The sequence below is a fragment of the Brienomyrus brachyistius genome, chromosome 3, assembly GCF_023856365.1.
Source record: "Brienomyrus brachyistius isolate T26 chromosome 3, BBRACH_0.4, whole genome shotgun sequence".
Lineage (NCBI taxonomy): Eukaryota > Metazoa > Chordata > Actinopteri > Osteoglossiformes > Mormyridae > Brienomyrus > Brienomyrus brachyistius.
Genome location: NC_064535.1, coordinates 21,678,007 through 21,692,637, shown reverse-complemented (window position 1 = coordinate 21,692,637; position 14,631 = coordinate 21,678,007). Strand labels below are relative to the sequence as shown.

The window sequence follows — 14,631 nt, the reverse complement described above, 5'->3', positions numbered from 1 at the left end:
GATCACTTTACAAGATGCTCTCTTAATGAGAAGCAACTGCCAAGACCGCAAGCTGGATTCTGGCTCAAGCAGGTACTGCTTCGCTGTTGTGAATGGTATCCAGACCGCCTGCCTTCCAGGCCCAGCTCATCTCCGGCTTGCATGTACATTATTTCTCTCCTATTTCGAGTGATCGCCAGTACCGAAATCTACTGACTGCCCCCCACCCTTGTTTTGGTCCTGCTTGTGGCAAACGGGTCAGCTGCTCTGAGCCAAACGGTGAGGTGACAAGAGAGAGAGAGGTGTCACACATGAAGCACAAACACAAACGCTAAGAGCTGCCATCTCTCCACGCCATGACCTGTCTCCATATTAGCAAATCAATCAGTAAGCCATAACTATATCCCAGTAGGAAGCCATAAAGTCCCTTAGATTGTCTGTACCTGACAAATTTTTTCCTTCGGTCAACTGTGCCTGAATGCACTGCAGCGCTGCCAGCAACATCCCATCCACACGTCATGATGTTATAATCACACCAAGCCACGAAGCAGGGAGCTTTATAACTTGTAAATCTCGTTGTCAGCGACGACACCGCAAAGCTTGTTTTCTCACGTCCGAAGAAAAGCAGCTCCATCTGAACAAGACAAATGAGACGACCAAACGTCCCCCGGAGTGTTTTATAGCCTGTTCTCACCTGAAATAATAATCCACACTTTACAGTGCCAAGGCACGCAGGAGGAGGAAATAGTCCGAGCTGATACTGTGCCTAACCTGGGCCGTGCTGAGCTCACAGCCACGGATGGCCGGCCTTACCATCAATACACTCTATTACAGTGTTTCCCAATCCGGTCCTCTGGGACCCGCAGTCAGTCCATGTTTTTGCTCCCTCCCAACTCACTGCCAGACAGGCCACATTATTACTGTGGGTCCCTGAGGACTGGCTTGGGAAACAATGCTCTGTAAATCTGAGTATCAGGGAGAAAACCCCACAGTGGCTGATTGCAGGAACCAGCAGAGGATGACAAGTACAGTTCAGCAGGGTAATTCCAGTGGAGGCTAATCTGCATAACCTTGGAGAAACTAACCTGCGCTGAGGTTAACCTGTATCACTAACCTTACGCAGTTCCAGCCAGGGCTAGCAAAATATGGAAAAAAACGAAGGGGACTACTGGGTGCGGCAAGATGGACGACCCTAGTGCAGCGCGGAACCGAGATAGGGCAGGGGAGTTAAACTTATTCTTCAACAGATTTGACACAGCTGCCTTCAGCCTAGCAGGGGGGCCCTCCTGGAGTTCCCTTGCCCCCCCCCCCCCCCCAGCTCATAACCATCCCCCATCAGCCTCCACCTCCATCTGAGGTCTGTCTATGCCGTTGGCTCACGTTAGCAGAGAGGAAAGCTACAGGCCGTTATGTCACTGGGCCTTGAACGCTGTTCCGGTTGGGAGCTTCTGGACCATGCCGATCCCGTCCCTTCGGTACATTCCAGGAAAGGATGCTCCGGTGCCTCTAATGCCACAAATGACCCACGTAATAAACATGTCCGAGAGTTGGGTCCTCTCATTCCTGCAGTACAGTTGTAGCATATCAGGCAGACATACAGTACCAGTCAAAAGTGTGGAAATGCCAAGCTGCCTACAAAGGAGAGTGATAGAGTGTCACATCACATGACCTGGCCATCTGACCTAAAGACAGTAGAAATGGTTTTGGAGAGTTTGATCAGAGAGCGAAGGAAAAGTGGCCAGTGAGAGCTCAGCATTTATGTGGGACCCCCAGCAGGACAGCTGGAGAAGCATCCCAGGAGGCCACCTCATGAAGCTGGTGTAGAGGGGACAGTGGGGTCAGCCAGTCCCTGGGGCAATTGGGGTAGAGGGCCTCGCTCAAGGGCTCGACAGTGGGATCATTCAGCCAACCACAGAATTTTAACCAGCAACCTTCTGATTCCCAACCCACAGAGCTGCCCCCCACAAACAAATTATTATTTCTTGTTCACTTGTTGGACAGACCAGCTCTAATCCCTGCTGGGGGACAAGCTCGAGCAATTTGGGGACAACATGCTTGCCTGGATCGCAGATCCTTGATCCTTACAAACCCACCACAGTTCATCCACAAGGAGGCACCCAGCGACAGTACTGTCACGACGGCCGTTTACTCTTCTCCCCCCTTTCAGGTACCACTTAGAAGTTCTCTGATGATTCTGCTACTGTGGGACGTATCAGCAAAGGAGGAGCGCAAGGGTCCGCTGGAGAACTCAGCAGGATGGTGCGAGAAGAACCACGGCTTCGTGTCAGGAAGACGAAGGAGCTCATCGTGGATCCCAGGTGGAGAAGGGAGATGCAGACAACTGTCACATACAAGGAGGGCGTGTAGGAATTGTGGAGAGTAAATCACCTCGCAGGCAGCATCACTTACAGGCTGAATCGGCATGACAGCATGGCGGGAGTCTATAGAAAAATGAAGAGTCTGCTGCTTTTCTCAAGGAGACTCGAGTCATTCAGTGGATTCAGCAATCTGATACATGCTTTTCCCGCCTGTCATAACCAGTGTCATGTTCTTCACTGTGCTCTGTTGGGGGGGTGATATCAAGGTACAGGAAGCCGGATGGAACCAGCTGTTGAAAAAATCTAGGACAGTGCCTAGACTCCTGGGAAGCAGTGGTGGAAGGACCTACTGTGTCCAAACTGTGCTGCACCTTTGGGGGCACCCAGCTTGTACAGGTCCAGCAGAGGCTAGACCAGGATGATCTGCAGAGGCTGAGCATATAAATGCAGTAGATGATGGGGGTGGCGCATCAATCCGTTTGGGAGTTTCTGATTTGGGGAAACTCACTGCCGTGTAGATACCAGATTAAGGGAAAATGAAATCCAGTGGAATCTGAAGGATATCGCATGTGGATCTTCAGAGTCCAGAAGTTTCTGGAAACTGCACCCAAAATAAAACAGCCACCAGAGCCTGTGCCCATTAAATCCCTGGAAAAGCTCTTTAGCTGTAGCCCAAACCCAAACCTACTTAATGTGCTTAAATCCTCTTGGTCCATGAGATCACATTCTCTAAAGTCCTCATTTGGTGCCGCCTTTGAGACCGGATGTTTTCCCACCGGAGCGTTCCAGGCCTGCTGGGCCAAGTCCCCATGACCTCGGAGCTAATCCTCATCTCAGTAGTAGGACTTCAAACGGACCAGGTTTCTCTCACGAGTTCCGACAGGGTCGCCTTGTAATCATGTGGATTACAGCCCTGGTTCTGATGGACCTGGGCTGTAGAGCCTGCAGCAGCTGCCTTCCTCGCCAGCAAGCGAAGCAGTGCTTCAATCTCGGCACGGGGGTGGGGGGGCCGTACGAGTCTCAGGGGGCTATCGTCCCCTCTGGTTCTTAAGTTTCTCTCTTTCATTGCCGACTGACAGTGTTGACTGACAACGATGGGGACAGGCAGTTGTTGGGGGGGGGGGTGTTATATCTGTTTTCCAGATACTGGAGGGCAGCAGCCTGGTCTACCACCCCACTCTGGAGCCAACACCCAAACACTCTGCCCCTTTGCCCCCCAGGACAGAGGAACATCACCGGGATCAGGCGAAGTCAGAGATAAGTCATGAGTAACCGACAAAAAACGTGCGTAAATTTCCCAAAATGCACTTCTCACGCTGGCAAGAAGCGGTGCATATTGGTCTGAAACTAAATGCATGCATTATCACTCAAAAGCTGCAGTAAGCCCACAGTTACACTGTACAGCTGCCCTGTATCGCCCATGCTACAAAAGGTCATCCTTATCAAAATTTAGTGATCGAGGCCTTAGAGAAAAGCATGAGACGGTGAAGCTGCGGTTGGCACCTCACACCTCTAGGACCCGGGTTCGAGTCTCTGCCACGGCTCCATGTATGTGGAGTTTGCATGTTCTTACTGTGTCGTTGTGGGGTTTCCTCCAGGTACTCCAAGATTAACTGGAGTTACCAAATTTCCCATAGAGGTGTGTGTGAGTGAATGGCGTGTGAGTGAATGGCGTGTGAGTGAGTGTGCCCTGCGATGGGTTGGCGCCCCATGTTAGATTGTTGCCTGCCTAGCGCCTATAGCCTCTGGGATGGGCTCCGGACCCCCCGCACACATGGATAGGAAGTGGTTACAGAAAATGGATGAATGAACGATAAATGATGAACGGGGAGTTTGTTCATGGATCTGTCTGACAGCCCTGAGGTTGGGGAGAATCTGCAGCTACAAAACGGAGGCGCAAATCACTCTTTCTAGACCAATACGATCAGGTCAGCGTTACTGAATTAGGAATTGCAAAAACACATTGTGTGAAGAGTTCCAGAGTGTAATTTGCGCCTGGCCTCAGGTCCAAGCGTTTAGTCCGATGTTCTCATCTCTGAAGTGACTGGAACCCAGCACCAGTGCCACTAAACAGCATTACTTTGCAGTGACGACCGTGGACATGGCCAGGGAATCGAGACCAGCCGGTGGGGTGTTTCACAACGGTGTTACTCTACACAGAGAGGGTCCTGGGATTTACCGCATTACGCCTTTCGGGCGTCTGCTGGCAAATAAAACTAGGGGCAGGGTAAACTGTGAAGGACATTCCCCTGTGGGCTCTCCAATAAAACCAGTCCTACACTAACTGCACCCAGAAGTCCTATGAAGATCATTATGCCGAAGACAAACACTGAAACGATCTTTCTGTGACATAAATCAGACCCCCCGCCGGAGCGATGAGGCTGACTTGCAGAGGCGATTATACAAAAGGAAGACGTGTAATGACTTCCATGACATTTCCAGCTGTTTTTCAGATTTAGTGTTAGGCTCCCCTGTGGGCTTTCTGAGATGTCACTGTTCTGCTGGACCTGAAACCCTCCATAGGGTACAGCCATTAACTCGCAATCATGAGCTCATGGGCTTGTTAGTGTAAGATCTGGAAAGCAGGTGTGTGTTTGTGTGTGTGCGTGTGTTAGCGCCTTAGCAAAGGGCAACCCTCAGACGACCAAACGTCCCTCACGCGTTCTCTTCCAAAGGCCAAAAATACAGCTTCATATCACCAATCAGAAACGCTATAAGCAGTCATGTGACAGGAAGCTTCTGGGTACACAGGGAGCATAAAGACAGCGATCTGAAGCCAAGAGAACCACATCAAGCTGGGCTTTTAGTGGCCCGAGCTGAGGAGGGAGAGAGGCGGAAGCGGAAATGCTGAGGACAGTCACGCAGAAGCAGCTTGCGGAAAAAAATCTGGGAGATGACGTCCACATGTTACAAGGGAGGGGGGAGATTTTAGCGATAAGCCCCTTCAGCGTATCCACAGACAGAACTTCACCCAGCGCCACCCCCATGAAGCTGACCTCATGAAACATGGACTAACAGGAGAAAGAGTTCAGTAATTCAGTAATCAGTGCTCACATTTTAGGCTATAGATCAGTATTGATATTTTTTTTTTTTAATGACAGGGATCTGAATTACCAAGTGACCAAAGTTCACAGAATAGTTCTGGAACTTTCCTGGTGCATTGAAGTTTGGCCTGAAAGAAATCTTTTCCCGTCGGTCATATCCGAACACGGACTTCATGAGCCTGAGCTGGCCGCCGTTTGCGGTTCAGACGCTGTAATTTCTGTGGCCAGGGGATTGAATGCATTTTCCCTAAGCTTAGTTTCTCATCAATCAACCTGTCAAACTCCACTGAAAGCGAACGAGAAGGACAAGGTTTCCAAAAGCATTTCTGGTGTGATGTTTATTTTGGGGTCTAAAACATAGAAATATATTGCTTAAAATGCCCTCCCTGTATGCTGAGAACAGGCCATGCCGTGAAACACACCCCGCCATTGGTCCATCTGCAGATCTGTCATCATGTCATCCATCTCCGTGACCCCTGGTTGGCTCACCCATACTCTCAGGATCAGGACAGTTCCCTGTCAGTGCTCCAGAATGCAGAGACTCTGTGAAGCTTCATCATAGAAAATGGTCTGGAGGCTGTAGATCCACTGGATTCCCAATTTACTCTACACCTACAGGCAGGTCCTGTTGAGGTCCACAGCAGCAAGCGTCAGAGGTACCTCTGCATCCGATCCACCGTGAGAACCAGGAGTGCCGTCGCTACGCTGGGAAACAAGAAAAATATTTACCCGCCTCCACTGCTCCCCTGATTGGTGTCACATGGCCTGAACAGCCTCCAACAGGCCGACTCCCTGAAGGGGACGCAGTCACGGGGGGGCTGTGTTCGGGGAGAGGAGCTCAAATAAAACCACAGAAGAATCTCTTGGTTAAATTAATCATTTGATTTCACTAATACGTCCCATTTCTGTGGTATGGCTGTCTAGCGATCCATTGCTCCTGTGTTACATTAAAGGCAGGAGTGGGGCGAATCCGGGCTCTGGGGGGGGGGGGGGGGGTCTGGGTTATAGGGGGCAGCAACGGCATGAGTTATGAGTGACATCCCCAAATTTCAGTGCTCGCCTTGCTGTGAAGTCTGCCCTGGCTCAGCCTGATGTGGAGGGGACCCCGGACAGGCTCACATAAACATGCATTGTCGGTGAGTCTGTTCCTCATTTGCGTCAGATCATAATCGGATTTAGATTCCACCAATGTGTGTCAAATTGCTATAACTGCCAGCCATTCAGGCTCTGGGCCTGGACGGCCGAAGAGAGCGACCTCATGCGGAACCCTCTGGTACAAGTCAAATGTTTCACTGGGGACACAAATGGAGGGCAGCACATCTTTCTGTGGAAAAGTTTAACATTTTTGCACCTTCAAAGACACTTCGAAGTTGGGTTTTTGAACCTCAGCTAGGAGTCTGTAGAGTTTCTCACAGTCCAACTGTATTGATTCAACGCGGTAAATAATGTAATAAATAACGTAATATAACAAAGAATTATTCAGGTTGTTATGAAGATAAATTTTCAACTAGGAGCTCATACAACATTCGTAAAAAATAATCTTTCCCTTTCAATACTGATGCTATGAGCTCACATACCGAAGCTCACATCCATCATCCTGAATCTTGATTGATTTAGCGAGTTCCCGGCCCTCCCGCGTTATAGCTCCTCCTCCCCGTCCAACAGATACCGTACACTCCATAAATTAAGCCACGCAGCCACACTGGCCTTATGTGCGTCACACATGCAGAGAAAACTCAAGCTCCCCCCAAACACATGAGGCTCTCCTTCCCCGGAGCGTCGCGGCCCACGGGAACATCCACAAATATCACGCCTCATTTCTTCAGTAGTTTGCTTTAACAGCAGCAATCCCCCCCACGCTGCAGCAGAGAGCCGTGTTTGACAGAGAACAGACTCCAAATGACACCCCACGCCCCTGAAATGAACATGGTTCGGGACGCCAGAAAGATATAAATCAAAACCGATGGTTTTAATGTCGAGCGCTTTGGCTGGGGATCTTCTGCGTTTATATGAAGTCCAGTATTACCATCGGCCATCGGCCAAGAGACACGGAGTAGGAATGTCGTGACACTCGGGGGGTGATGGGAGCCAAACTGACACCATGGCCGGTTCGGGGTGGCTTTGACCCGCCGACATCTCCTAGAACAGACAAATCACGTTCGTGCCTCAATGCCGTCCAGCGCTGACATGCTTGAGTCTTTTCATCGACGGTATCATATTGCACTCAAAGTGAAACGTTCAAAGAATCCTCACAGATGAAAGTGAAGGGGGGGGGGGGAGGTGTCTTTTGGCTTACTGCTTTGTTTTCCTAGAGAGAGTAACATGCCCCTCTGTTAGTGGCTTTAGCCCCCCTGGGGTGGGGGGGGCCAAGGGGGCCCATGTGCTGGTGACGCGGGGACATCTGCTGTAGCTCTCAGCCTCGGGAGCCGGTACGTTTGTCCCGCAGCTGTGGGGACAGGTGTCCACTTTGAAGTTCATTTGGGGGGAGGGTGGGGGCGTTTGGAGTGGGGGTGGGGGATAGGGGCAGGGTTGTGCGGCTGCAAAAGTCCGTTCCACAGATCCCCCCGGCACCACTGCTCAGACACACAGAGTACTTTAGACACAGCTCACATGTCAGGGACACGTGTCCCATCAGGCCTAAATAGGTTTGTGGTTCAGAAGGTTAGGACTCTATTCCTATGATCAGAAGGTTGTTGGTTCAAATCCCAGGGTAGGCTGACAAGGCCCTAAAACCCCTGTTACTCCAGAGACTGTTTAACCAATTGTTGGTGTCTCAATTGTATGCAACAAAATGTACATGTATAAAAAGATGCCATTTGACTGTGAGCCATATGCACCCCCCACCCCGGGAGCATCATCTGCTGTGGGATTGTGGGTAGTAATGGCTTGCTAAGATCTGGTTGGCTGGTAATCCCACCAGAGGAGAGGAGTGGGGTGTCATCTGCCCCGAACGTGGAGAGTGCATCTCCGGTTTTGTTCATGTTACCGAAGAACCAACGGCACTAACCAGAAAATGCAGGAAATGTGGCCTTTGAGATTAGATAATTTTACGTAATACTAAATTATTAGGGTTCAGCATCCACAAATTAATTAGATAAGATGACGAACAGCATAAAATGCATATCCTACACGTACAACCCAACAAACATACTCAGAGGAGACAGGGTTCTCTCCAATTCCAGAAGATCTTCCAATCTCCTCCGCCAGTTGGTCCATAACTACACAGCACGGGTGACACAGTCAACAGCGTCAAATGGCAAATTTATGATGCCCCCACCCTCCCCTAGGAGTACCCCCGCAGCAAGAAGAGCACCCATCCATATAACATGAACCCAAGCTGGGGGGAGTTTTTGCAAATAGTCTGCAAAGCAGATGTTCCCAGAAATACGAGCAGGTCTCCAAAGTAACACCTCACCCAGAAACAGTCGCACTTCACAAACGTGGTCATTAGAGATGGACACATGCAATGGGCTTCTCACTCCTCCTGGACCTAATCGGGGAGACAGCCAGGCCGTCCGGAACCTTCCGTTCCATACTCAACACCCCAATCATCATTTGCACTGCACAACAAGAGCAGTAAAACAGCGAGTAAGCCATTAAAAGCCCATTTTACAGCGGACATAACCGCACTGTAAAACAAAAGGCACCGCGCTGTCGTCTGAAGATCGCACCGATGTTACGGCTTTCTGTTTACATGCAATAAAAACTTGTTTTTTTGCTAAATGCACCCACATGCTGCAAATTAGAAGTGCAATAAAGATGGATATAATTGCTAATTTTAAAAGGGGGTCCCGTAATAATCATTATAGCCGCCATCGCGTCCCTCTCATCTCCGATACAAATGGCTGACTTACGACAGGAAACAAGCGAGCTGAAAGTTTATGCCAAGAATGCGATATAAATTTATAATTAGTACGGCATCAGTGCATTGGTCTTAATCTGGTTAATCTGGCACTAGAAAACCCCTCAGTCAAAAAACAAGTTAAATATGTAACCAATCAAGGATTCTTCTGTATGGTACTTCGCCATAAGTAATTCATTAACAAAACAAACAAAAAACATTAGAAAAGGAGACTGGCCTCCTGTCCAGAGTGAACCGTGTACCGTACTATGATTGGGAGGGATGGATGGATGGATGGATGGATGGATAGATGGATGGAAGGATGGACGGATGGACCAATCTCTGCTCGGCCCAGAGTTCGATCAGCAGGAACATACCTGCCGAAAGCCACACGTGACGTACTCGTCGAAAATGGGCAGGCTGGGCCGACTCTCTCGGAATACGTGCAGCGTGTAGATCGTCATGACGACAGGCTCCGACTCCGACTCGTCCACCAGCAGGATGCTGACTCTGCTGCTGCCCAGGCCGATGGGGTAGCTGGCCTTGCTGTGGGGAGCAGGGGGCGCTCTCAGTCCCAGCCACACTCACAAAGCCAGCCCCCCCCAATCCCGTCCAGTCCCGAGCTCTATGTGTGAGGCTATATCACCCAAAAAAATCATGCTTTTACATACACCACTGTGCATTATTACATTCAATACATAATGTAGAATGGTAATGTAACCCCTACTTCTGTATGTTAAAGGACATTCTTATCGGTAATCTGGATGCTATTAATACTTCTTTAAAGGAAAATGTTATAAAGGAACAGAAGCTCAAATGTGATTAATGAACTAAGAAATGATTGCAAAAAGAAATAATATGACCGTTAAAAGGTCAGAGGCTCAGAAGCTGCCAAAACGATGGACACATCCTGCCCAGGATACCATGCACTTCCTAGGAGGTTCACACTGGCCTTGTGCTATGGATGGATACATATGGGAACAATTAAAATGTGTCCAGTCAGGGAGATGCAGGCCCTGATCTCAGCTTGTTAATTAAAAAAACTGCAGTGTAATATCATTTATGGAAGCGCCGGAAACAGCGTCCAGTTAGCATCCCTGCACAGATTATAAATATCAAAGACATATGTCAAAGTGTGATGTCAGTGTCTGTCAGTGATATGGAGGCGCAGTAAAAGGGGGGGGGGTGTCGACATTACCTGGGCCCTCTGCGCTCGTCCAGGTGCACACGGCACTGGCAGCTCTCGGGTTCCGCACGGATCTTTAGTGCCACCACATCGAACGGGACCTCGGCCCAGTACTCCTTGACTTCTGGGCTGAACGGGGGCGTCAGCACGAGGGGGGGGTCTGTGTACAATTGCCTCAGGCGGGGGTCCATGCATTTCCCAGCATCTGAGTGCAGGAGAGGGATGCCTGTGTTTGAAAAATGGTTTAAACGCCTACGGGCCATAAAACCCGCGGTCGCCTCCTTGGAGAACCTGACTCCTTTGGGACACACCTCCTTTGAGGACACACCTCCTTTGGGACACACCTCCTTTGGGCACACACCTCCTTTGAGGACACACCTCCTTTGAGGACACACCTCCTCTAGGCACACACCTCCTCTGGGCACACACCTCCTTTGGCCACACACCTCCTTTGAGGACACACCTCCTTTGGGACACACCTCCTTTGGCCACACACCTCCTTTGAGGACACACCTCCTTTGGGCACACACCTCCTTTGGCCATACACCTCCTTTGAGGACACACCTCCTTTGGGGACACAACTCCTTTGAGGACACACCTCCTTTGGGCACACACCTCCTTTGAGGACACACCTCCTTTGGGGACACACCTCCTTTGGGCACACACCTCCTTTGAGGACACACCTCCTTTGGCCACACACCTCCTTTGGGCACACACCTCCTTTGGCCACACACCTCCTTTGAGGACACACCTCCTTTGGGCACACACCTCCTTTGAGGACACACCTCCTTTGGGCACACACCTTCTTTGGGGACACACCTCCTTCGAGGACACACCTCCTTTGGGCACACACCTCCTTTGAGGACACACCTCCTTTGGGGACACACCTCCTTTGGGCACACACCTTCTTTGGGGACACACCTCCTTTGCGGACATGTCTCCTTCGGGGCCTGGGATACCCTCTTCCCCCTTTACACCTCAGCAGCACGGGGGACTCTCAGTGGCCCCCATGAGGGGACAGTCAGGGGTGGGGCTATAGGATCAATTTCCCACCCAACAGGGACCAACCAAATTTAACCAATATTTAGTGATTTAAAAAATTTGCCCAACATCCACTCACCATTGACTTTTACTATCAAAAACCCCTTTCTCCAGCCATTCGTTCATTGGTGCCCACCCAGCATATCCAAATGCCCCCCCCCCCCGATTGGCATTCTGGTAACGCGCCTGTGGACAGCCCCACTGCCAGCTACATAGGGAACATTTTTAAAAGGGGCGACTTAAAGAGACTTTAATTAATTGTCCTTGGAAAAAAGAGACTGTGCTGTGCTGGAATCTACAGAAGACCAACATTTATCCAGTAAGCACACATATAACATTAGGTCTTGGGTGGCAACACTCACCATGTCTGCAGTCAGGACGGTGCAGGTAATCTGTAAAGAGGACATTCATTGGAACTGGCTTTGAAAACCCCCCAAGTAACCAGGCATTTAACACATCCTAAATCACATACTTGTTTGCTATGTAGTATGCTAAATATACTATGCTGCCTGAACCATATACAATCTCTATGAAATTCCCAAGTGTGTAACTGATGCACGCTACACTATCCCACAAGGCACATGGAGCTACAACCAGATACAAAGATTATCACTCGCTCAGAAATTTACGCCAAGATGGAGGAGGAATCTCTGCACAGATTTCAGCTGGCGGAGGAGATTTCAGTTACATAGGTTGACTCGAATATCTATTTATTTCACTGATGCTTTTTAACTGTTTTCATGGGGGTCAAGCTATGTTATTGGTAAACGACCGGGTCAGGCAGTATGCAAAATGGTGACTGTGGTGTGTCTCAGTGCATGTATATTGTCCCTCATCTATGTATACAGTATGTACTACATTAAAGGTTGAGTAGCAGGCTTCTGCCAACACGCAATACCTACTGTGTGCCTATGAGATTTTGGATGCACCCAAAATGTGCTCTGGGTGGCAGGAAATGATGCAGAACATTGAAGGACAGAGATACTTGGTGCTGATTTAGTCTGATTTTGTCTAATTTAGGTGGCATCAAAGAGTGTAACAGTACAGCTACTTAAAAGGAGCATGTTTACCTGTCCTACTTGGTAACTTACAGTTACAGAATGCCGCAGAAATTGTGATTTCCTGCTTCTCATCTAGTAACTTCAATCTTTTTCTATCAATTAAGCTCAATTCACCTTTCTGGGGCTGAGAATTCTGGGAAGGATTGGTCAAATTCCTCGGCCCCTCCGGAACACTGCTTCTAGTTGGGGGGAAAATGGCATTAGCGGCCTTTCTGTCGGGAACATTCCAAACAAGCAACAAGCAAACAAGAGAAAGCGATGAGTTCGCCCCCGGGGAGACAGCGACGTCGAGAAAGACCCTGAATCCCAGATGAGGGCTCTTTGGCGGGTTTGCCCCCGCTATGCAGACGACTGTGGGAGACACAGGCTAAGCTGTGTTTTCATCTAGTTTACCTAAAGTGTACAAACCGCAGATGTGCTCTACTATAAATTGATAGGCTGCGTCAGTCCATATGTGAGGAAACTACACCCACCCTCCCACATCCTGCACTGGCAATGTCCAAATTCACCAGCAGCAAAGGTGCACGGTCAGGCATGGAGGACGGACGCAGTAAGAAATACTGTCCTGGCTCAGGAGGCTGAACCGGGGGTTGATTTATCTGCTCTGTTATCACCAGTCATTTCCTCACTCCAAAAAGTTGAGAGGGCGCCCTCTGCAGGGAGTGAAGCTCTGTACGCTTCTATGTACGCTTTTGATAATGGCTTGAGGCGTGTTCTTTGTAATGGAGAGCCTGTGAGCCCCATCCTCACCTCTTGGGCTGCTTCAGGGTCTCTGATGTATACAGGAGGGAGCGAATCTGATTCAACAGCGCCACCAGGCGGCTCCGCTTCTGCGATCGCTCCTCACCGTAGAACCTTTGGTCAAGGTGGGCTTGGAGACTGGTGAGTGCTGGGGAGGCTGCAGGGTAGAGCTGCCAGCACAGCAAGAAACACAGTCAATGCACAGAGAGAAGCACAGACAGCACACAAAGAAAAACATAGCATAGTCAGTAGAAAAAGAAAGTCAGAGAACAGAGAGGAAGACAGTCAGAGGACAAGAGATAACACAGTGAGCACAGAGAAAAACACAGTCAATGCACAGAGAAAAACACAGTCAGCACAAGGAGAGAGTCAGAGCATAGAGAGAAACACAGAACAAACACAGCCAGATAACATAAAAATAAACAGTCAGTGCAGAGAGACAAACAGCATACAGTAATAACACTGCCAGCATACATTAAAAACACAGTCGGTGCTAAATGAAGAATGAAGCACAGTCAGGACAGTGAGCACAGATTGAGTCATTTTTCCACTGTCCAAAAGCTGGAAATAGAGGCACAGAGACTTCGCAGTGCAGAACGACACAATAAGCGAACACAGAACATTGCAAAATGCTTACAGATTGTGTCTTACACTCACATACACAGCAATGGGGAACCACAGCAGCAGTCTGACTGAAAAAAACCTCCAAGATTATATAGTAAAAGGAGCATTTACCACGTCAAAGGGTCCCAGCGACTGGAGCTGGCTGACAAACTGGAGGAGAACAAGCTTCTCCTTGTAAGGCAGACAATTGCTGTATGTCCCTTCACAGCCACTGTACTGTCAAGACAAGATGACACATGATCCATCACTCCAGCTGACAACCTTATGTCCACAATCTGTCCATCACAGGGGTGCAGCGCCACGCTGGCGCCTGCCTCACTCAGGTCACCACAGCGCATCTCAGAATCCGCAGCCTTCTGCTGCAAACGAGCCGTAACCATGAATGTATTTCACAAAGGAGCAAAACCTTTTCTCTGACTATGGCCGCTATGCACTCTGGGAAAGATGTCAGGCTCCTGTCACGTGTCGACAACAGGAAGTTGAGCGTGTCCTCGAGAATGAACTCCTTGAGTATTTGACCATCAAAACCAGGGTCCTTCAGATCGTCAAAGTGCAGCTCTGCTTGCACCTGGAAGACGAAACCGCAGACTCGTGAGACCCAGCAAGATGACTTGCTAAGGATAAAATCCGGTTGCATGCTGCCCCCTTCTGGCAGGACAATATTACACACCAGGGAGTTTTAAGGAGATCATTCAGTTCATTGCAGGAAAAACAGAAAACGCATTGGACAAAACCAAGTCAAATTCTTTTGGGCATTTCAGCTTTCATTTTACTTTGCATATCCTAGTACAAAAAG

General features: G+C 49.4%; 1 protein-coding gene across 4 annotated transcripts in view; it reads right to left on the bottom strand.

Annotated features, from left to right (window-relative positions):
• The window catches only part of cped1 (cadherin-like and PC-esterase domain containing 1), a 45,293-nt gene that overhangs the window by 12,717 nt on the left and 17,945 nt on the right, over positions 1 to 14,631 (bottom strand). For 3 of the 4 annotated variants that reach the window (XM_049007413.1, XM_049007415.1, XM_049007417.1), the window contains 7 exons: positions 14,242 to 14,403; positions 13,947 to 14,051; positions 13,221 to 13,381; positions 12,585 to 12,649; positions 11,772 to 11,801; positions 10,381 to 10,573; positions 9,560 to 9,728 (listed from right to left, as the gene is read on the bottom strand). In XM_049007413.1, coding sequence (XP_048863370.1) covers positions 9,560 to 9,728; positions 10,381 to 10,573; positions 11,772 to 11,801; positions 12,585 to 12,649; positions 13,221 to 13,381; positions 13,947 to 14,051; positions 14,242 to 14,403 — 885 coding nt within the window. The remainder of the gene's footprint in view (positions 1 to 9,559; positions 9,729 to 10,380; positions 10,574 to 11,771; positions 11,802 to 12,584; positions 12,650 to 13,220; positions 13,382 to 13,946; positions 14,052 to 14,241; positions 14,404 to 14,631) is intronic. The other variant, XM_049007414.1, reaches the window with a different exon arrangement.